The sequence below is a fragment of the Polyodon spathula genome, chromosome 1, assembly GCF_017654505.1.
Source record: "Polyodon spathula isolate WHYD16114869_AA chromosome 1, ASM1765450v1, whole genome shotgun sequence".
Taxonomy (NCBI): domain Eukaryota; kingdom Metazoa; phylum Chordata; class Actinopteri; order Acipenseriformes; family Polyodontidae; genus Polyodon; species Polyodon spathula.
In genome coordinates this window covers 78529346-78553409 of record NC_054534.1, presented here as the reverse complement: position 1 = coordinate 78553409, position 24064 = coordinate 78529346, and the positions used below count along the sequence as shown (strand labels likewise).

At 36.7% G+C, this 24064-nt stretch overlaps 1 protein-coding gene across 1 annotated transcript in view; it reads left to right on the top strand.

Moving 5' to 3' along the window:
* LOC121322832 (carboxypeptidase E-like) overlaps window positions 1–23644 on the top strand; it is a 37646-nt gene extending 14002 nt beyond the window's left edge. Inside the window, exons 2-9 of the mRNA XM_041263211.1 lie at window positions 11578–11774; window positions 13964–14131; window positions 15593–15710; window positions 16456–16638; window positions 17928–18067; window positions 18674–18773; window positions 19872–19990; window positions 23185–23644. Of these exons, the coding sequence (XP_041119145.1) occupies window positions 11578–11774; window positions 13964–14131; window positions 15593–15710; window positions 16456–16638; window positions 17928–18067; window positions 18674–18773; window positions 19872–19990; window positions 23185–23283 (1124 nt within the window). The 3' untranslated portion in view covers window positions 23284–23644. The remainder of the gene's footprint in view (window positions 1–11577; window positions 11775–13963; window positions 14132–15592; window positions 15711–16455; window positions 16639–17927; window positions 18068–18673; window positions 18774–19871; window positions 19991–23184) is intronic.
* Window positions 23645–24064: the final 420 nt, after the last annotated feature.

Genomic DNA, 24064 nt, shown 5'->3' with positions numbered 1-24064 from the left:
ATTGTAAGAAAGCAGGTTACCTGTTATTTCACAAGGGGCATGACAGTGGGTGCCCATGAAATCGGCTTGTTCCAGTGGATGCATTGACCAAGGCGTCCATCAAGACAGTTTCCCAGGTGCTCCTGGAAAAACCAACTTTAGAAAGCATCATGATGGAACAAGCTTGCATACATGTACAACCTATTGTGACAAGCAACAGATACAGTGCTACAGTGGCCCAAATTACAGAAACCCTCAACAGTGAGTGAGACAAACTTGTTTCTACTCAAGCATTAGAAAAGGCACACCCGTTTCCACTCAGAGAATGTGCGTTAAGCTCAGTTATTTTATGGCCACTCAGTGTATAAAAATAGTAAAATCCAGGAATGTGAGTGAATTCAGAATAACCGTAACAATAGTGCAAAATCTGACTTGACTTTGACAGTGGGCTAATTGTAGATGCTTGGTTGGCAGGTGACTGTGCAAATGTGCAGAATCTTGTTATTTAACATGAAATGTATACTCCTGGGTGTGCCCATTACAGCCATGTGCCATACAGGTTGTCTAAATACAGGTTTCATTGAATAACTACATCATACTGTATGTGATAAAATAATATTTGTGCAAGCTATATTGTAGAAAACGAATTCTAGAAAAGCACTTTTGAATGTCAGTATAGATTCTCGTAATTGTGTTTTATTTATAGCAAACAAAATAAATGAGTATTTTAAAGTGCTACAACTGTTTATTTACAGCATTTTATGTAACTTTGGGGTGGATTCTCTGCAGATGCTTGCCAAACATTTGCTTTTATTTTAGAATTAGACTTTTTAAAAGTGATATTTACAAAAGAAAGCATATTGTGATGTCTGTACATAATCATGTCAGGGAACCTTTGGTGTGAAGGCCAAATCAGGCTAATAAATAAATAAACAGATGATATTATAATCATTAAAAACCGAACTAGCATTAAACATTCAATAGCAGAATTTTCAAACCTGTGGATTCAGAGCTGAATAATGAATTCTAATCTGAGCCTTAAGCAGCTGCTGGAGGCTTTTACATTATTTCCTGGACTTCCCAAAGCTTATTTTGAGTCCCATCTGTTGCACACTTTAATCACAGACACGTTATTGTAGTTCAGATTGCTAAATACTGGCTGTTTGTTTTTTTTTGTTTTTTATTTTAATTGGTTCCATCAGTGTTGATTCCATGACCGAAATATGTTAGCTTAAAGGGTTGAAGAAGGGTTGTTCTTCAGTTTCATTTAGAACATTTATTTTTGGAAAATAGAACTGGCATGCTTCTATGTTCCACAGAGTTTATTCATATTTCTACAGTATCTTTGGTACCAAAATAATTCACAGCAATTATAAACCCTTTAGACAGACTAAACAATTGACTTTATCCCCAAAGCATAGATAGGCAAGAGAGGAAGTTTTTTGACTTATGACCCCATCATTCTGATACACAATTTTACAGTAAATTCTATCATATATCAAAAGAATTTGAATAATATTCATAGCTGGTTTCACATTCTTTGTAGCCAGTTATAGGGTCAGAGTGTTTCAAATAATGTCGTGACCTCAGAGTGTAATGAAGGCTTTCTGCATTTTAACTTAAGGGAGCTGTAAAGAGTATAGTACTAACTGTACATGGTCCTGGGGTTAGTATGGTGAACCATACTAATGATAGTCTGCTGTATTGTACTCTACCAATTTCTTGTTAATCATGAATAAAAATAAGTATATTTCATTACAGTAATATTACACTCTTTCCATTTATCTAGACTAGAATCGCTTATCCAACTGTAATGGTATAAAATTCTTTAGCACAAAGTATTATGAGTATAATAATTTGAAGATATGTGGAGGCTTTAAAAATGGTACTATATAATCTTCAAAACGTAACTTGTTTTTAAATATTATTTCAGTGAAATATATCTCTATGTTACTGACCATTTGATCAGATCTGTAGTGCCTTGTTTACCTTTTCATACAGAATAAAAGTTTAGTGCCTGCTTCATTCTTTTCTGAAGTCAACCTTGAAAGGGACAGAAACACAGCTAGAGCAGTCGTTTCTGATACTGTGAGTATCAAATTGAGCTAGAGTGGTAACAGCAAGCACAATACCTCTAGAGAGCCTGTCTCCCATTAATCTGCGCTGTAATTCAGAACAGACTGGATCAGCAGTCCTTTCTATAACATCTTCCAGTGCACGTACAGCCCCATCCGTCTGCTGTAACACCCTAATTACTGACAGTCAACCTTGTTTTCTGCCTTCTGCCATGAAATTCCAATGCCGCTGTTTATGTGGAGTCATAACCTGGTTAAATCTCATTGTCTTTATCATTTTACTTTGCTTTTAAAGTTCCTAGGATTTCCCAGCTATTCCCAGTGTTTATTACAGAATTTTGAAACTTCTTTTGTTGTGTTCTTTTTGTGACAGAAGCAATTCAGCATGTTAAGGTCCTTAAACACTGTCAGTGATCTGTTTTTTTTGACAGGAGCCATGGTACATGGTATCAGTTTCATCAAAAATAATTATTTACCATTTTCTGATTATTCATCAACATTTCTTTTATTGGCTTAGCTCGCGATTTAATTTTTTAAGGATAGCGCAATGTGCATATTTGTGTTTTCTACATATATCAGCTGTATCAGGACAATATTTGATCCAAATTAATTTTGTTGCCATTGCTGGTAACACTATAGCCTGCTAATGGTACTGCTAGTCTCTTTATAGAAATACAAGTCTAATTGTATCGCAAATGTGTTTTTCTGTAAGATTTTAACATTAGGTTCAATTAGGTCTCCAATACCAGGTACAGTGTTTGTTTACTGTGATCAGCTGCTTGTAAAGAACAAAGAGAACAAAGAGAAGCTTTGGTGCTTTTATTAGTACGGCTCATGTAACTGAATTGTTGTTTTATTTTGGTAACTTGAAAAGTACACCTGCCCGGCTATGCTGCATTCATCACAGTTGTAAGCATCTGTCTGGTTTGCCTCAGCTTTTTACACAATCCTAAAATAAAACAAAAGCAAAGGTCACAATTCCACTTAGAGGGAGATTATTGAAAGATGTGGGATAATGCAAAACATCAAAGATTAAAAATGTGATAATACATATTAGGTCATATTTAATTGAATAATTTTGCTGTCTTTATCAGGGGATATCCCTCCCTAAAAGAGGGAGTCCAGAAGGGAGACTTGGCAAGGCAGGTATGACGTGTTCCACCCACTTAGACACTGCAGATGCCTCACGTCTTGCATTTCCACACAGCTATATGTAGAATTAATACTGCACCATTCAGATTGCCTGATGGGGCCTGCTCTGTATCAAGGGATTAATGAATCTTCGCAAATATGTTCAGGAAGTAAACCATTTAATTCACCTTTGACTTGTTAATTTACTTTGGATGAGGCTTAGGAAATAAAGTATGCGCCTTAGAACTGAAAACTGAAAAAAAAAAAAAAAAAAAAAAGCATACAATAAAAGTACAATATTATTTGTGCTGGTGGGTGGGGAGCGTTATAGCAAGAAAGTGCCCTGTTGTGCATGGTCATTATTTAAAAAGCTGGGACACTGAAGAAGCTATCATCCAAATAGGTTTTTTAAATTTTACGCTAAGGCTCTGCTAGTTACTGATGCCATTTACTGTGTACTTCTCTCCCAGGAAGCTGAAAATATTGATACCAAACTGTGTAGAGTATTAGCTGGGATATTTTATTTATTAATTTTTTTTAATGTAAATTATTAATCAGAAGAATTTATAAACAGAGCAAGCATTACACTTGGGAGCACAGTGTTTATGCTTTCCTTTATTTTAGCACAGCTAAAGCTGAAGAATGAATTGTGAAGAACAGTTCATTTAAATAATAAATAAATAAATAATGGGACGCTGCAATTTAAATGACCAAGTTTCATTTTTTTTTTTTTTTACTTAGATCTAAAAATAGAAATATTCTCAGTTATACTCTAAGGTCAGACTGCCGCTTCAGCTCTGATCTAAAAAATAAATGACTGTCTGCCAGTCCAGTATTGGATTGAGAGTTCCTTGGAATTGCATTTACATAAATACATCTTCAGAATGTAAGTACTGTACAAGCTGCAGAATAACCTTTTCATATTGCACAGAATTGTTATTTTTCATGGGCTAAAAGATAATTTAATAATGGCTTAACCTCAGGTGTTTAATATGATTCAGAGTCGTGACTGTGTGGGCTACAATATATTTTAAATGCAACAGTTGTGAATCACAGCAATTTATACAGACCCACAGACTTCATGGATTGTTACTGTTACTGATCTACACTTAGAGATGATTAAAGCTTAATACTGTAGTTAATGATGGTAGAGATGCTCTCAGTCCTGTAGTAGAGCAGGTGAATTATTAAATCCCTGTGTGAATTCTCATTTACTGAGGTCCGCATTTGGCGGTATTGCCGTTCAGGATGCCTTTTGGGAATTAAATTATTTATTAAATAAATGAACAACAACTCTTAAATTAGTTCAGTCAATACTAGTTTTAAAAGGTTTTTTTACAAGGCCTGTGTAATTTTGACTTGGATACATTTACAACTAACAGCATGCTATTTCAGCTTGTGAACACTGATTCAATTGGGCATGAAAGTTCAGCTCTCATAACTTTGATATATTTCCCCGTCACCTCTGTACCTGTATTTGATTATGCTCAAAAGGGCCCCAGCTCTAATTCCATCAGTTGGCTGCCACAACATTCAGACACACTCTGAATTAATTCATTTCCTGCTGGCTAGACTTGGGAGGTTGTGTTTGACCCATAACATCTGCAGAAGAAGTTGGTTATATGTATTGATAACTTAAAAGTACAAAGTGGGGGTGTAAATGTGCCGTCTGCGGCTTGTATTTAGTTTCTAAACTCGGTAGTGTGAGACATAAGCAATTTTTAGACTGGAAAGGTTTTCTAGGTCAAACATAGACTGTACATACTATAGACAGAGTTGTAAATATAAAGGCACTGGGGAACTAGTGTAGTAAAACTTAAAATCAACAAAACTGAGGAGTATATTAGTTTCTCTTCTAATGTAACATTTTTGTGAAACCATTTTCATATCATATCTTACAAGCCAAAGCAAGTGCAGCTCAATATTAAATACTGTACTGTGCACAACAGTATATACTGTACTGTGCACAATAATATATACTGTACTGTGCACAATATTATACTGTACTGTGCACAATATTACTGTATTGTGCACAATAGTATATACTGTACTGTGCGCAACAGTATATACTATACTGTGCACAATAGTATATACTGTACTGTAATATATCGCTACTGTTGTGTACTATCGTTATTTGCCATAGTTTTACATTTAGAATTTGTTTCACTTTAAGTTGAAATGAGTTCAATCACCTTTGGATAAGATTGCTATCTGTGATAGCAAATACATGACATGTGGTTTAATTCATTGCTTCTATGGTTAAATTCCAGTCAGAGCACAGAGATTTATAGTAAGGGGTAGATACTTGGAGACAAGGATCCGAGACAGCACCTTAGACACTCTGGCAGTGAAGAATCAGGTAGTGGACTCTGGAAGTGAACGTCACTGTCTGTACTGGTTTTAGACATAATGCAGGGAATTGTAGAATACAAGCCTGTAAATGAACATAATCATTAGACAAGCTGAGCTAAATAAATGAATGAATTAATCTTGCCCTAAAATAGATCAATCATATTTGTATTTTATATAGTGATGCTAATGAATAAATAACCCCAGTGAGAAAACCCCAGCTGGATTAATGTAGAGTTTTAAAGTGGTGATGTGCCACTGTTTAGATCTATTGAAAAGATCCTGGCGCTTCTTTATTTGCAGTGTCATTTAGTGCACTGTATATTAAAATATTTTTAAATCTGTTTTCTCACCCAATTAGTTGTACTGATATATGACTGAAAACACATTATACCTAGAGTTTCTGATTTCTGGTTTTAACCAATAAAAACTGATGTACCGGTGTATATCCAATAAACACTGGCAATGGTTACTCAACATTGATTTGACCTCTTTCTCCGTGCAAAAAATAAATAAAATACCTAAAAAAAAATAAAATTGTTTTTTTACCAGTGCAGTCGGGCAATGTCCCTCCTTCCTGACTTGTATCTTGCATTGATTTGTTCTGAATACTTTAAGCCCATCCCAACTACTGAGTGGCAGCAAATTCCTGCATTTGTATTGGGGGATTGTAACACACTTGCGAGATTTAAAACGAGATGTTCTCCCTAGCGAGGTTTAAAGCTATATTACAGTACATAGTAGTTATTCGCTTGTGGAATTTAAAACAGAATTGCAAATTGTGGTGAAATGTAAAAAAAAGCCTAAACACACAATAACCCCAGAAGAATATGCTCATTACTGTCGTTACTAACATATTGTGAAAGAAAAAAAATGAAAATAACCAAAGACAGTAATGTCATACAGTATATAAAAAGTGAAAGCCCTGAAGAAAAGATTTACATATAACTTGAAAACAGCTAAAAAATAAGCACTGAAAAATGTAATTAATAAAAACTGAAAAACAGAAGCCCTAAATATACCCTAACTAGAGTATACAGTACATTGCTAAAATGAATCCATACAGTGTTTTGAGGCATATTGGTCATTGCTGATATTTCTTTAAATAAGCAGTGTATGCAAACAAACTAGGTGGCTTGACAGCCCACAATGTCTTATGAGCAGTTCCATGGCAACACTCCTTTGATGGTGTTTGCTTCTGATTTATGACGCTTTCTTTCCAGCTATTTCCTGTGCTTTGACACTAAGTGGAGGATAGATCTTTTAATGGCTATATATAAAACCATTTTGTTCCTCAATGTTGACAACCATAGGTTAAAGCAAAGCCTTAATGCACCAACCACCTCAAATATTTGCTTACTGGTGGGTAGTCTTTTTTAATTTAATTGTACTGGAAACCAGTGTTTGAGTCATGGGGCTGTCATGTCTAAATCTATCTGTCTCTCTCTCTCTCTCTCTCTCTCTCTCTCTCTCTCTCTCTCTCTCTCTCTCTCTCTCTCTCTATCTATATATATATATATATATATATATATATATATATATATATATATATATATATTTCACCTCTACACAACAGTAAGAATTTTTTTTTATTATTATTTTAAGTTAAAGTAGTTACTGAAGGGTCTTCCCCATACCCCAGTATTTAGTCGAGGCAGCAAGAGCATATTGAGTTTAATGTGCAAATAGTAAATTACATCTGGCCTCTTTGTTGCAATGTTACTCCTCTGGGCACAGCTGCACACACAGGGTTATTTATTAGGTTTGTATTTGTAATCCCTATGAATGTAGGTACATTCGTCTGCAGAGTACATCACACTGCACACAATGTCTGTATCTGGCGTACAGCTTATCCAATTAGCATTAACATTATTTAGCATACTTTATAGAGAACATATGTCACAACTGGATCTTAAGCAATCCACCAGCTACTTTTAGATGCAGGACTATCTGAAAATGTAAAGTTATGAACCTTTTTTTTCACAAATCTCAAATAATTAAACAGGGCCAATTAACGTGTAGTCAAGTGAGGATCATTCTTTTCAAATAGTAATTAGTGTGTGTGTGTGTGTGTGTGTGTGTGTGTGTGTGTGTGTGTGTGTAAGAGAGAGAAAGAGAGGGTTGTGTGTGTGTGTGTAAGAGAGAGAGGGGTGTGTGTGTGTGTGTGTGTGTGTGTGTGTGTGTGTGTGTGTGTGTGTGTGTGTGTAAGAGAGCGAGAGCGAGGGTTGTGTGTGTGTGTGTGTAAGAAAGAGGGTTGTGTGTATGTGTGTGTATTATCCCATTGTTAGCAAAAAAATGTGGGTGGTGCTTTCTAAGAAATCCTCAGGTCTAATGAAGATATTTGGAATGGAAGCGCTTCTAGAGGTGTGGACAATATATTTAGCATAAAGTACTGATGTTATGCAGACTTGAGGGTAATTCTGTGATTCAAATATTGATAGTGCTTGATGTCACCTCCTGAATTTTGAATAAGTCAATGGATTTGGGCATCAATATATTCAACCTTTTGTCCATTTGTGTGAAATACAGATAAGATAGTTTGCCTGGAGTAGACAAAGAGACCAATAAAAGCACTCATGCCTTATTTTACGGTTGGAAAATGGTGACATTAATGCACAATGCGTATGCTGCACAATATTATGTCATAAACAAATGCTTCTGTTGCATTTCCTGGGATATAGTTACTGGAAAAGGAGACATTTACAGATAATTGCTCAGATGGTACCATAATCTTGCAGCACTCAAATTGTGAATCAGTAATTGGTCCCATACTCAGAAGAATGTCATTACATTTCAGGAGGTGGATGACACACCGTCTAAACACGTCGAGTGTGTGGATTCTAGAATCCCACTGACCTCTAATGGATTGTCTTAGAAATAATTGACAGACTAATAACATGTCATTATTGTAATATTTTGTTATTGCATTTCAGTGAATGTGTGTTTTTTTTTTTTTTTTTTTTTTTTTTTTTTTTAATAATTATTGTATTGAATGGTAGTGGTGGTACTGCTTCAACAGAGAATAAAACATTGTAAGAAAACAAGACCCACTATTTTCTTAATATCTATTGAGAGTAAAATTCCCAGACACGACAAACAATTCCAAATCACAGTAATCAGGCTTTTTATTAACATACAGGTACAATTGTACTGAGAAATGCACTACTAGAGTTTATGAATTATTTTTTTTTACTGTGATAAGTTTAACATTATAAAGCGCACAAAAACCCAAACCACCACCCCAACCTACACAATCCTTAACAAGCTCCCTCTCTCTTTATCTCCCTATCTCTCCCTATCTCCCTTTTTTCCAACACAGACCATGAATATGTGTGAATATGCCTCAGCCTCTTGACTTGGCAGCATTTAGCAACTCCTCACTTAACAAAGAACAAGTGTCATCCAGTTCTCAGCCATTACATGTATTGAACTAGTTCAGTTCTCAGCAAGAATGACACAGTCAATTAAATGATTACTAAAATGGTTAAAAGTATTATATGTTACAACATAATCATGTGACATTGCCTATTTAACAAGACGGGGTGTGGAAAAGAAGCCCCCCCCCCCCCCCCCCCCCCCCCCCCCCCCCCCCCCCCCCCCCCCCCCCCCCCCCCCCCCCCCCCCCCCCCCCCCCCCCCCCCCCCCCCCCCCCCTTTTTTTAATGGGTATTTTAAGACTGAAATAGATGCATATGCACAGGATTCAATCCAGTAATGAATGAATTAACAAAAACTGCAACATGGAAGCAATATGCATTTAGAAAGTCTTCATCAATCAAGAGTCTGGCTACACTATCTCTTAAGCATTATTTATTTATTTATTTTCAGAACAGGGTAGATTTGCCACAGAACTGCTATTTTCTCATTATATTTGCATTTTAGTCATAATCCAAGTTGAACCTGGACTCAGATTATTTCATTGCTATGATAAAGTTTTATCATATCAGCATGACTGAACATGAATCACATTGTTCAAATTTTCCTGGGTGATGATGTTCAGTTGACTTAATTAATATGTAAATGCATTATTATAGAGTAATTAATAATACATATGAGTCTGTTAAGCTTCTAATTACCTTTTAAGTAAAATTAGCAAAATGTTACTTCTCAAGTTTGTAAGTCTTTCAGCTGCTTTTCTACAAGGAGAGTACAGCTATGGCCAAACGTTTTTCATCACCTATAGAATGAACACATTTTGCTTCATAAAGTCAAATGAAACCTGCTGAATAATGTTATGTTAATATATTGAGTTACACACCGCTTTGTAGTTCCCTTTCAAGTATGAAATGAAACCATTACCTAATGGGTGTTTACCTCCTAAAGACCCCGAAACCTAAATAGATATACCAAAGCTGCATGTTAGTGCCTGTGACGCAGTCATGTCTGGCTGACTTGTGCTCTCCTCACAGGCTGCTTAGCTCTGGCTGGAGTTAAAAATAAAGTTTTGTTTTTGTAAACTGTAATTGTGTGATTACTGTTTCCAGTGACAGAGCTTCTTTCTCTTGTGTGTTTTTCTGTCTTTTTTTTGCAGCTAAACAAGCACAGCTGCTGTGCTCAGCACCTCTGATTTGACTGAGATACGTGCTTCAGCTGAGATTGCTTGGAATCTCTGCCACAGTATCTCTCTGACATCTTGGTGCTTGCTTCCAGCACCATTACAAAGGCTTTTAGAGCTCTAACAGCAGGCTTCCCTCAATCTTGTCCATCTTTGAGGATGATCCTGCTTCCTCTCCTGCCCCCCCCCTCCCGGTGCTTCCTGGTCGATGGAGGCGTTGTGCAGCCTGTATGACACAGATAAGCTGGGTTTGGCCCAATTTCCTCCCTTAAATGCTGTAAGAGCCTCTCTGGTACAGGAGCCTATACTAGCGCTCCTAACCACGGACTCTAGCAGTGTCAGGTCTCAGAAGTCATTTTGAAGCGGGCTTACTCAGACATGTGTTTGCATGCAATGCTGGATAATTCTAATGGTATACTGGTAGACTACAAGGCCAGTTTATTGAAGGCTCCTTCTCTGAGTCATAGATCTTCACCGCAGCAGCTAGAGGAGCTGCCTTTGGTGAATAAAAACCTGCTCCGTCTCTCCAAACTGAATGGACAGCTTTGGCTTTCCCAGGCACTCGTGCCTGATGGGGATAAAGCACAGCTATTAGATGCCCCGGTTATACCGGCGTATCTTTGGTCCTGAGATGGATGAGATGCTGCAGCACTCTCACCGTGCACGGGAGTCCACAAAGGAGTTGGTGCGTTTGCTTCCCAAGCAGCGACCCCCCCCCAGTGTGTAAACCAGCGGCAAACTGGTGCTCAAGGCCTCATAGGCTGGCACAGTCGGCTGCAACTACAACCAGAGGTGGTTTACATAGCCGTACTGCAGCAGCACGCTGCGGGAGCTTTAACAAGTTCCGCCACCAGGCGCACAGAGAAAAAACCTCAGGCTAAGCCACAAGAACAGCAGCAGCCCTAGCAGTTTCATGGAGCCACCTGGAGTATTGGTATCAGTGCACCACAGACATATGTGCTGTGCTGCACGCATAGTGCCTTTACCGGATGTGCTATTTGGGAGCCCCCGACAGTGACCTTTTAATCACCATTTTAGTGTTTGGAGCATTTTTATTTTGTAGTATGTTTTGTAATTCATTTTCTGCTAACTTATAGAATCGGTGTTCAGCCATTTTCTCTTGTTGTGAAGCGTGCAGTGAAGGAAGGCACTCCTTTGAAAAGGGGCGGGACTGACAGTGATGTGAACCAATCACATGACAAACGGAGACTATTGACTGGTGGTGTAACGATGTTAGGACAACAGTTCAATCTATTTTTCCTCCTATGATGAGGACACTGCAATCAATGTTTGTGATGGGGATGGAATAATAAAGCATCTCTCCGTGGTACTGGAAGCCCAAGGACTTCAATATTGCGTCTTATCTGGAGAATCATTGACCATTATATGAAAGCAGATTAAAAAACATGGTATATGTGAAAAATACATATGGACTGAGTATTCTGGTTTTAAGTAATTTAAGTAATATTGTGTTTATTCTCTCTTGCAGGAGAGCCTGAGTTCAAGTACATTGGAAATATGCACGGGAATGAGGCGGTGGGCAGGGAGCTGATTATTTACCTGGCACAGTACCTGTGTAACGAGTACCAGAAAGGCAATGAGACTATCATCAACCTGATCCACAGCACACGCATCCACCTCATGCCCTCAATGAACCCAGACGGCTTTGAGAAAGCAGCCTCTCAGGTAATGAGTGTGAAGAGCAGGTTTTTCTTTTATTTACAAAATAAAAATACGTCCACACTCACTATAGTAGGTACTGTTTATGTACTGAGCCCCTAGCCAGATGAGACTTCAAGATGCATTTGGTTTGACCCTCTCACAACTGTACACCCCTATGTTCCTTCATAACAAACACACAACATTTATGTGCAAAGATTCCTTATCAGATATTTAGAAGTATGCTTATCCAGCTAATGGTGACTAGTTGGGCTTGGTTATCTTGGGAATGCTCTGCCTACCTTAATTTTCTTTATCTCTGCTTGGGCATTTGTTATGATATCATAGTCTATGTGCATGCCAAATAAGATAGAAGGGAGCTTATGTTGAACTTGAGAAGGCTCAAACAGGGCAAAACTTCTGTACAGTGCGTAAGAAATCTTCAGTAAACAGAATTGCAAAAGCAACATAAAATCTATCAAAATGTGTTTTTAGTTTTAATGAAAATATAAAACACATGTTCTGCCTAAATAAAACCGGTTTATCCAATGGAGATACCTTAAGCCTTACACCCTGGTAGCATACCTTGCATGCAGACTTTTAAAGCATGCAATTACGATTAACAACAATATGCACAGAACAAATATTAAATAGTTGCACAGAACTAACTTGCACTTATTATTCAGTCTGAGCCTTGGTATAACTTAAAACGCACTTGCTATTTGTGTAATGAAAGGGTCATAATCAGCCTGTACTGTAATGGTGGGGTGAACACTGCAAAGCAAAGTATTTATATAGCGCACAGACCTGTGGTAAATGAGAAACAATTAAAATAAATCTACAAAAAGCTTTTATTAAGCTATTATTATTATTATTATACTTGCTCTGAAGGTACAGATGAACGAGATTTGTATCACAATTGCGGTGCAGGCGTGATTCGTGATATAAGCGGGTCATGATATAAACCGGGTTTCACGTTTGCCTATAACAGCACATTACGAGTGGGAGAAAAAAAAAAGAAAACTAACAGTGAATTAAAGCGCAGTGTTTTAATACTGTACATTTAGTTGTTCTTTACATTTGAACAAATAGTTTAATACAGGACAAATATGTTTTGCATCATTAACTGGAACGAAACTGTCATTATCTAAAAAAGGCATGAATTTTCGACGTGTGAGCAATTTATTGTGCATTTGTATATGGCTATATCAAAAGATGAAAATTTGGTGATGTTGGTGTTTTGTAACTGAACGGTATCCAGTTAAGACTGCCCACACAGCATTTGACAGGCTGGAAAGCAAGTGTAGACGCACCTATAGTGTTTCGTCTTGCGCCCCATTTTCAAATCAAACTAGTAGCTGTCATCGTATACCTATAGCAAAAGCTTACCTACACCTTAACCCGCTAATTTCAAAGTAGGTGCTTAGAATGACAGGCGGTGTAGCTGGCAAATGAAAGTGCACAATCGGTGCAGGTCTTGATGATTGACATTCATTTAAACAAATGAGATCATTCTAGCACTGCTACAGCCGAGATATGTCAGAACAGGATGAAATGACAATGAACCTACAGTAGCATACTAAGAGACCACTGAGATGACTGACAGCGACCCCTAGCCATTCAGAGCGGAACAGAGATGGGGCAGACAGCAAGTATAAAAACTATTCAACTAGAGATGATTTCTAAATTATTATTTTTGGTAAGAAAATAAAAACTGGAGAGTGGTTTTACCGACATTTACTCTATATACATTTATTTTAGTTGAAGTCATATTTTTGGGGAATTCGTCATTTTAACGAGCTTTGCTGATTAAAATCGAAAAGTAGCAAGCGTACTTATAGTCTGTGGATACAAGTAAATATCATTTAAGATAATTTCTGGATATTAAGATATATTTATAATAGAATAGATGAATTATATGCCTCAAATATAATATTTCAGTTTTGTTTATATTCAAATATATTATGGCATTTGTTACATATATTTTATATACCAGTATAGCAGATCCAAAAAACAGATTATATCTCAAATATACTGCAGATAATTCAAGTAATAGTCTGCTCAGTTGTTTAAGATATCTTATTTACTAAGACACTGTTGGTTCCTATAATGCAGTATATAGTTGGCGCTGCATGCCATAAACCTTTTGGCTGGCAATTTCCTGAAATCAATTTCTGGTTTTCAGTGGATTTTTTTGCATTTTCTAACCCATGTAGGCTGGAGACCTCAAGGACTGGTTTGTTGGTCGCAGCAATGCCCAGGGAATAGACCTCAACAGGAACTTCCCAGATCTAGACAGGATCGCCTATATGAATGAGAAGGACGGAGGAGCAAATAATCACCTTTTAAAGAACATGAAGAAAGTTGTAGATCAGAACTCCAAGGTAAGATATGGAAATATATACATGGAAAATAGCACTGGAGGCAAGACCTCGGGGACGATGAAAATGTTGGGGTGGCAGAAATACGTTTTTTTATGGCATGTAAGAGGTACATCTGTATATGAAAAAAAAATGGATTGGAGATTTCCTTTAACCTGAAATATACGTAAATACAGCATTCTTTTATGTATTTGATGTTTTTCTGCTTCATGAAAAAAAAATCTCAGTTCTAGTAGACCCACCCTCTTAATGTTGTCTGTCAATGTCAGAGGCAATACAGCAATCCCAACAGGAATAGCAACTAGTCTCCGGTTTGAATGACAAGTTGTAGAAATCAAACAACTGGTTGCAGACTGATTATTTTGAATAAACTTTATGAACACACTGTGAAGTTACTGAACAAACAACACGATCAGCACTAACACATGTGCTAAACACAGTCTACTAGATATTTTAAATTACTACATCTTTAGGCTGTTTTAGCCTTGTAACAAAATCAACTCATTTTTATAGTTATCTTTTTATTAAGCTATATAAAAAATAAAAAAAATTGCAGGTACTTTTATTCTTTTACATGTTTTATTCTTTTTTAAAGGTAGATAAAAACAGTTCACAAGCCATGTTCACTTTTAAGCTGGAGGTACCTGAACTTAAGTGAAGATGAATTTCCTGGTAAAGCCCTAGGGAATTCTCACGCAATCACATGTGTACCTGTACAGACACTACAGCATGAATTCAAACAATAAGAAAGTCTACAAGTTTCACAAAAAGCTGTTTGCCAGTGCTATAAAAAAACAAAAAACAACCATGTTTGGCAGTATCTGAAATTTAGTGAGCACGTTTTTGTTTAAAATTGGATGTAAACTTTAAATATACAAGTATGTCTGGGCTTGCTTTTGTGTTCCAGCTATTATTTACTGTGAATAACTAAATGCACTGGTCAGTCAACAAAGTTTGTTGGACTTGATTTTTTTTTTTGTAAGCGATTTCGTGTAAAACATTTCTACTTATACATGTATATAAGATTTCCAGTTGTTTCACGTTTCTGCCATTTCAGATTGCTATTTTTATGAATTAAGAAAATGAATTGCTGTTTGTAAGGCTTTTTTAATTACCTTCATAATTTCAGCACTAAAACAACATTTCTGCTTTGGTCGCAATTAAGCTACATTTTTTGAAGATCTCATAATTTATGTAGAGCCTTAACTGTTTTCAATATTAAGAGACAAATTGTTTTTTCGGTGGGAACAGTAAAAATAGCACAGACTACAGTAGCTCTGCAGTCCTCATGGAAAATAGTTGTGAGTGAATTGAAAGACTGTGATTTAAAGTATTATAGAGTTTATATTTGAAAGCCACAGTGTTAAGGGACACATTTATTGAGCCTCGCAACAACTTTATAAAATCTTAATTATGGTAACATTTAACCCTTAAAAAGTCTAAGTGATGTACTTTCTGCTGCAGCTTGCCCCAGAGACGAAGGCTATCATCCACTGGATCATGGATATTCCATTTGTCCTCTCTGCTAATTTGCATGGAGGAGATATTGTGGCCAACTATCCATATGATGAGACACGTAGTGGTGAGTTTAGCTTCAACGGTCTCTATAATGTTTCCTGAGTTGCTTAGTTATTAGACTACAGTCTAGGTTGCGCTGGTTTAGAACTTTTTAGAAACTGGATTGAACCATTCTGTTAAAAAAGTAAGATGTGTTTTTTTTTTTTTTGTAAAAATTATATTGAGCTCCCAGAGCTTCTCTGATCATTCTCTACCAAATTGAAAGGATCGACCTTAACGGTGAGCGTGATCTCAAGAAGGGATTTATGTTCTACACAGTTTATGGTGTATCTTTGTGTGGAACAGTAATCTGACCCATTTAATGCAAATAAACAAGAAAATGTATTGACACACTATTATTATTTTCAGCTGATAGGCATTATACTGTAGACTGATACTAAATACATTATTTTAAGAGTGCACAATTGTTTTTTTGTGTTTTTGATATGCTTTGGAAGGTCAGGGTGTTAAAAAAAAAAAAGCAAGGCTATTCAGAAAGTTGTAGTTTTTTTGACAGCAAGGTGGTATGTGGTGTGTTAAACCACGGCACCATGAGAAGCAAGTTGTTCCCATGGGTGGGACACCACCAATGTATTTCATTTCACTGTCAGTGCGTGATGATGCAACTTGATGAACTATCCTATCTTACTTATTTTCAATTTCCATGTATGCTACTTGGGTTAGTGATGTAAACAGGGAGACTGCAGAACAGCTATGAGTGAATTGTTTGCCCCCATGCAGAGTAGGAAAACCCTGCTTTGTTTTGACAGGCTCCACTCATGAATACAGTGCCTGTCCTGATGATGCCACCTTCAAGAGCATAGCCCAGGCTTACTCAAGCCTCAATCCAATCATGTCTGACCCCAACAGACCACCATGCCGCAAGAATGACGACGACAGCAGCTTTGTGGATGGAATTACCAATGGAGGGGCTTGGTACAGTGTCCCTGGAGGTGAGTCAAAACTGTAGGCTGCTATTGTACAGGAAAGATAACACCACTCGAAACATCAGACCATTAAACTAGTGTTGTGTACTATATATATATATATATATATATATATATATATATATATATATATATATATATATATATATATATATATATATATAGGCTTGCTACTATTTTATTTTTATTTTTTTGCCAAATCAACGATTAATATCGATGCTTATTTTAAAAAGAATTTGCCAGGTTTTTTTTAATTTATTTTTCAATTCAAGCAGAGAACGTGTGAAATCGACCTTTATGCTTTAAAACAACCAGACTTTTTATGCCATTGAGAAGCGCCTCATTTAGCTAAACCCTTTTATCATATTCAGTATGCAACAAAACCATGGTTACCAACATTCTAACTGAAATAACGTTTGTTTGACTCACTGCAAGGGAAGGCAGACAGGCCCACTTCATTCTGCCATGGAGACTTCAGCTCTCAGTCAGGGTATTGTGCACAATACTGATTAAGTGTTTTCCTCTTGCGCCCCATTTTCAAATCAAACCAGTAACTGTCACTGTATATACCTATAGCAAAAGTTTTCCTACACCGTAACCCACTAATTTCAAAATAGGTGCTGTGAATGACAAGCGCTATAACTTGCAAATGAAAGTGCACAGTCAGTGCAGGTCTTGAAGATTGACAGTCATTTAAATGAATTAAAGCATTCTAGCACTGCTTCAGTTAACGAAATCTGTCAGAACAGGATGGAATGACTGACAGTGAAACTACAGTAGCCTACTAAGTGACCCCTAGCCATTCACAGCGGAACAGAGACGGGACAGACAGCAAGTATAACAACTGCACAAACTAGAGATGATTTCAAAATTATTATCTTTGGTAAGAAAATAAAAAATAGCGAGTGGTTTTACCGACATTTATCCTGTGTAAATTTATTTCAGTGGAACTCATATTTTTGGGGAATTCGACCTTTAATGAGCTTTACCGATTAAAATCGAAAAGTAGCAAGCCTAGATAAACTGAATTCAAATACCTTGTTACCTGTTTTCCTGCACATTATTAATGTGCATACCTTATGTAGTTTACAAAGCTGTAGCAAATGTTGGTAAACAGTAATAGTCTGTATAATTTTCAGATGACTTTAGTTTACCTGATAAGAAGTTATGCAGAGTAGAGTATCCATAGCAGAATGGTAATGTTGACAGTAGACAAGTATTTGGAAGCAGGGTATTCAAGCTTGTAATGTAATTGACATTGAAAGGTTGTAACGTGTACTTCTTTCCTTGTTCAGGAATGCAGGATTTCAACTACCTGAGCAGCAACTGTTTTGAGATCACAGTGGAGTTGAGCTGTGACAAATTCCCAGCAGAGGACACTCTGAAGAGCTATTGGGACCAAAACAAGAACTCCCTTGTCAATTATATTGAGCAGGCAAGAGTTTGGCACCAGTTTGGTGACTGTTATGTAATAAGACACAACTGTTTTATCCATATAGACAGAGTTAGGCCAGAATACTAGGATAGGTTACAGATATTACTCTATTTCTTAAAAATGGAAGCATCCCATTCTTTATGTCAAAGTAGCCTTCACATACTAAAGATAGTGCCAAAATGTGTCTTCACATCCATCTATTTGTTTGGAATTCATGCTGTTGACTAAATCCTAGGATCAACGACACGTGAATAGACACATACTTAAAAATTCTCTTGTCTTGTATTATCCATATATCTGGACAGCTATGCTTAAACAGTCATCATACTGCAGAAACACTGCAAAGAGTACATAGTAATAGTGCATAGTACACCCATAGTGAACAGTGTGTTGTATTTTAATCCTGATAATGCTGGTATAGTTGTTAAAAACGAAAGGATTTTGAATAATAAATAATTCATATGAACCCACTACAAAGTGGTGGGGTGACTGTAAATAATGACTTTTTTTTTTTAAATATATGTGTATCTGTATAAATTGTGTATCTGTATAAAAATGTGTAGCTTACTACAATGCAGTTCTAATGCAATTATTTTCTTCCCTCAGATCCATCGAGGTGTAAAAGGGTTTGTCCGAGACCTGCAAGGAATCCCCATTTCCAATACTAGCATATCTGTGGAGGGATTAAACCATGATATCACTTCAGGTACCTGAGTCACACATCACATTGCTCTATAAAAGTGCCATTGTGTCATGAAAATCAGGACAATCTGCAGCTGTAGGGAAGAAATTGCCTTGAGTTTTCATTTTTTATACTGTGAATATGCCCATTGTGTTTCAGGGAAAACTTCTTGGTATACCGTATATTAGAATATTAAAACAGACTGTGTAATGTCAACAAGTAATAACTAACAAGTTGTTCATTGCTGCCACCTGAAGGTCAAGTAAAGACAGACATCATAATATATGTTACTGAACAGTTTCTTTTGTTTTATACAGAAGTCCTGACATTAGTTCTGATATTATATACTGAGTATCAAAAGGAACCTATCACTATTATAACACATTTATTTTCGGGGAAAAAAAAATAAGGTATAGAAAAGATGGACATTGACGAAATGTTTTTGGTTTCTTTTTAATCACTTAATCATTCATCCTTGACCATGACATGCTTGAGTGACTATGACTGAAGCATATGCACTTAATCAGCTAATTAGCGAGACAGTTTATTGGACACTGGATATGCAGTGATTTCAGGTGTTAAATTTCAAGCTTGAATAAAAAAGACAATCACAGAAAAAGGTTGGAGGCAGAACTAGGGCAGCGTACTGTGGCTCGCCTTCTTGGGTGCTCACAGCCAGCAATTTCAAATCTGGCGAGATGGTATAACAAGATACACGCTGTCAATGACAAGCCACGAACTGGGAGTCCAAGAGTCGCAACACCTGCCCAAGATCGACAGATCATTTTGCAGCATCTTCGTGATGTCAGTTGTTAATCAGCACAATAAAAAGTCACTGCACCTGCTCTAAAACAGAATTTGTAATTTTTCGATCACATCTAGTTAATTTTATCCAAATATAAGTGATACGTTTCTTTTGATGCTCAAATATAAGTGATACATTTCTTTTGATGCTCAGTATATATGCAGTATATGCTAAAAAAATATGTGTTATTTATAAAACAATGGATAGGTGCTATGTTAGTCACAATACACCTTCCAGTCTGTGTTGATCTGCAACACTGGTTGCAGGTCATTTGTTTTATAACATTGTTGATACTTACCTTGCGTTTTCTATCACAGGCAAGGATGGTGATTACTGGAGGATTCTGGCTCCTGGTAACTACAAAATATCTGCCACTGCCCCAGGCTACCTCACTGTGATTAAAAAAGTGGCAGTTCCTTATAGCCCAGCAGTAAAGGTAAGCAATAGGGCAGTTTGCATGGAAAATGAAAAATTGCCACCTATTTCTCTCGCTCTTTTGGTAGTATTTTTCGGGTAGTGTGGGTTTCCATGTAGTTTTCTTTCAGCCATATTGTACATATCGTAACATATCGTTACCCAAATAATAAAAACAAATAAAGCAATATTCCATAAGAGAGGGCTAGCTGTTGCTGTGGAGTGAAGAGCCTGACTGGAAGTCGTAAAGTCTGTGTAAAACTTACGTCTTGGTTTTATAATAATTTGTATTGGTGTTTTGTTTTGGTTTTATATGTCAGATAAACAATTTAGCTGTCCTGCGCGTTAATCAGGGACCTGCATATGTTTAGTAAGTGCTCAGAGGGATCTAGGGTTTTGTTTGTTTGTTTTTTTATTTTGAATTAAAGTGTGCATAAGCGCTAAAAACAAAGTTCTTCTCTGGGTCAAATTTTTAAAGGGTCATGAACCCATATTACAGCCAGCCTGTATATATACATATATATATATAGGTAGTCCATACGAGTTCAACACATATCTAAGCAGATCCACCTGGGACTTCATTAAATCAAGCTGATGTTAAGCCCCATATCTGAACAAATTCGTGGAACCAACAGCGTTTTTTTTTTTTTTTTTTTTTTTTTTTACTTCAGCGTTATAGGTAGTTGCTCCAGCCTGGTGTTGTCGGTAGCTAATTTAATACATTTTGGGGTACAAACATAACTTGTACCTCGGTAGGTACCCATGATAGATGCTACTTAAGTCTAGTGTGTAATGATTGACATCTTAGTGCTAAGGGACAGCAAAGTCTAGGCTTAAATCGATCAGCTCTCCGATGACCAATCACGGAGATAAAAGAAGTGTAATATGCTTTGCAAAGGGCTACATTATTTATGTATTTATTTCAAAGGGTAAAAAATAAATGTAGTAGCATCAGTATTTTGTCAAAGGCAATAATCTGAAATGTAGAATAAATGGTGTCACATAAAAAAATAAAAAAATAAAGAGGTCTCTACAGCCCTTGTACATTATGCTTATTTTTTCCTATTTGGTCACAGAATCTTGCCAGGGCTACTTCCTGCAGATCCAGCAATTAATAAAGGATCGCTTGGTACGGCCTTTAGTTATAGCGGAAAGTTGCGCAAGGTTACGTCTCAAACAGAATTTTCACTGCTGAACTTTTGTTACCATAAGGTATAGTTTTTGGAAAAGCAAAGGAAAACCCAATTTTATGGCTTTTTAGCGCGAGAAGGCAATTTATCCCTCCCATCCCCCTCTTTTTAAAGTTGTACGATGTTTTAGACACGCACTTCTCATTGCGTAAGGAATATGTGTGGTATGTGCGTGCTTCATCACATAAGTCAATTGCTTTTGTAAGCAACTGGAATAACAAGAATCTTCCTCTTTTCATTGTTTATTCGATTGAATACCTGATGTCACTTTTTAAAAGAATAATGAACAGTTTCTGTTCACCTGTCTCTGACTGCCTTAGTTCTTGTCGGTATTTGTGTCTATTGAAATTATCTCCATTAAAATTACCCAACCATTTTCATTTGCACATACTATTGACCCAACTAACATACTAATAATAATAATAATAATAATAATAATAATAATAATAATAATAATAATAATAATGTAATACTATTTTACTATAGTAAGTGTTTGTATTTGAGTCATCTCATTTAAATAGATTTTTTTTTTTTCCTTTGATTTACACAACCTACAACACTTTGAAGAGGCAAGATAATTTTTATTGTGAAACAGTTAATGGGTGGGACAAAAAAAAAAAAAAAAAAAACTGAAATGTCTTGGTTAGATAAGTATTCACCCCCCTGAGTCAATACTTGGTAGAACCACCTTTGGCAGCAATTACAGCTGTGAGTCTTTTGGGGTAAGTCTCTACCAGGTTTGCACATCTGAATCGTGCAATATTAGCCCATTTTTCTTGGCAAAATTGTTCAAGCTCTGTCAGGTTGGATGGGGATTGTTGGTGGACAGCAGTCTTCAAGTCTTGCCACAGATTCTCAATCGGATTCAAGTCTGGGCTTTGACTGGGCCACTCTTGGACACTCACTTTCTTGTTTTTAAGCCCCTGTAGTGTTGCTTTGGCCGTGTGCTTGGGATCATTGTCCTGCTGAAAGGTGAATCTTGGCCCCAGTCTTATGTCTTTTGTAGACAGAAGCAGGTTTTCCGCAAGGATTTGCGTGTAGCTCTCTACTCTGACAAGTCTTTTGTAGACTGAAGCAGGTTTTCCTGTGTTGGGTTTGTGCCACATAACGCTTCACGTTTGCCAAATTGTTTCAGGTTTGTGCATGCCTTTTTGCACCAGGATTTGCATTTAGGCCAAATAATTCAATGTTTCAATTGTTTCATCGGACCACAGAATCTTTTCCGTCTACCCACACAAGCATGGGCTTTTTTCAGAAATGGCTACCTTCTTGACACTTTTCCATACAAGCCAGATTTATGGAGTACCTCAGCTATTGTTAATACATGGACATTTTCTCCCATCTCAGCCATGGAACGCTGTAGGTCTTTCAGAGTTGCCATTGGTCTCTTGGTGGCTTCTCACCAATGCCCTTCTTATCCGGCTGCTCTCGGCCTGCTCTAAGCAGATTCTGTTTGGTGGGTGATGTTCCACTTCTTGATTGGGTTTGTGCTCCAGACATATTCAGTGCCTTTTGAAATCCTTTTATGCATTTGAGTTCCTTTCCACAACTTTATCCCAGAGTTGTTTTGAAAGCTCCTTGGTCTTCATCGGATCTTTGCCACTAGAATCTTGGGACCTTACAGAGACAGGTGTATTTAATCTGAAATCTCCCACATGCACACAGATGGACTTTTTAACAAATTCTGAAGGCAATTGGTTGGGATTTTACAGGGGGTGGCTTTTTTTTCAGAAATGTTTTTTCTTCCATTTTTTTCACACATTGAAAGTGTTGAGTATGTTGTGTAAATCAAAGGGAAAAAAATCCCATTTAAATGCATCAAGATTTCAGGTTGGAGTGAAAACCTTGGGGGGTGGGCTATTGTTGATAAAACCCAGAATTGTGTTCCGTTGAAACTGGCTATAATTCATCATAATTCACAATCTATAGTGGCAGAAGCTAGATTACCCAGCGGACGAGGGAATTAACCTGATTGTCACTCAGGAAACCAGTTAATTCATGGAGGTGTTTTCCTTTTTTCCATTAGGTGGATTTCGAGTTGGAGTCTCTGACTGAGCGAAAAGAAGAGGAAAAGGAAGAGTTAATGGAATGGTGGAAAATGATGTCGCAGACTCTGAATTTCTAAACATATATCATACACTTCATAAGAAAAGTTATTATAATAAATGTGTGTAAAATGTGCAGCATCTGTGTTTTAACTACGTTCTGTAAAAGTGTTCCATTTGATTGTAGAATTATAATAATGTAACGGCATTAAGATGGACTGTGTGTATTAGTCATTGGTAGCATTCAACCATTGGCCTTCGCAGCGATCTGTATTTCGGGGAACAATGCATGGAGTTCATCTTACTGTAATAATTATCTGTGTTTTTTTTCTGTTTGTTATTCCTGTGATAATGTGTTCTTTATGGTATATGTTAAGGACAGTGAGTATGAATCCAAATAAAAAATATGTGATCAAATATTAGGACCCTGTGTTGTAAGGACTGGGAGACGTGTTTTTTTATTATTTTTTTTGAATCCTTGAATCCTAAACTGATATTTAATTGTAAGAATAACTGCATTCATGTCACATTCTTGTCCTTATTATTACACAGAAATCTTAAAATATTTTGAGTTGACTATTTACAAAGCTGTCTCTGTAAACTAATTTACAATCAAAGTGAAAGTACTGCACTGCTATAAGGACGGAAGCACGTGTCTTTTGTGTTTCTCTAGTTTTATTTTGTTTTTAGGAGACTATGGAACACAAACAATGCTGTTAGTTAGTTTATATATGTTTTATTATCTCAAGAACTCAGCTGTAAAATGCACAATGTTAGTTTTACTTGAGATTTTTACCGGTGAACACACCCAGACAGTTTAATTGTGTGATACACTGCATCACCAAATAGCAAAACTATACT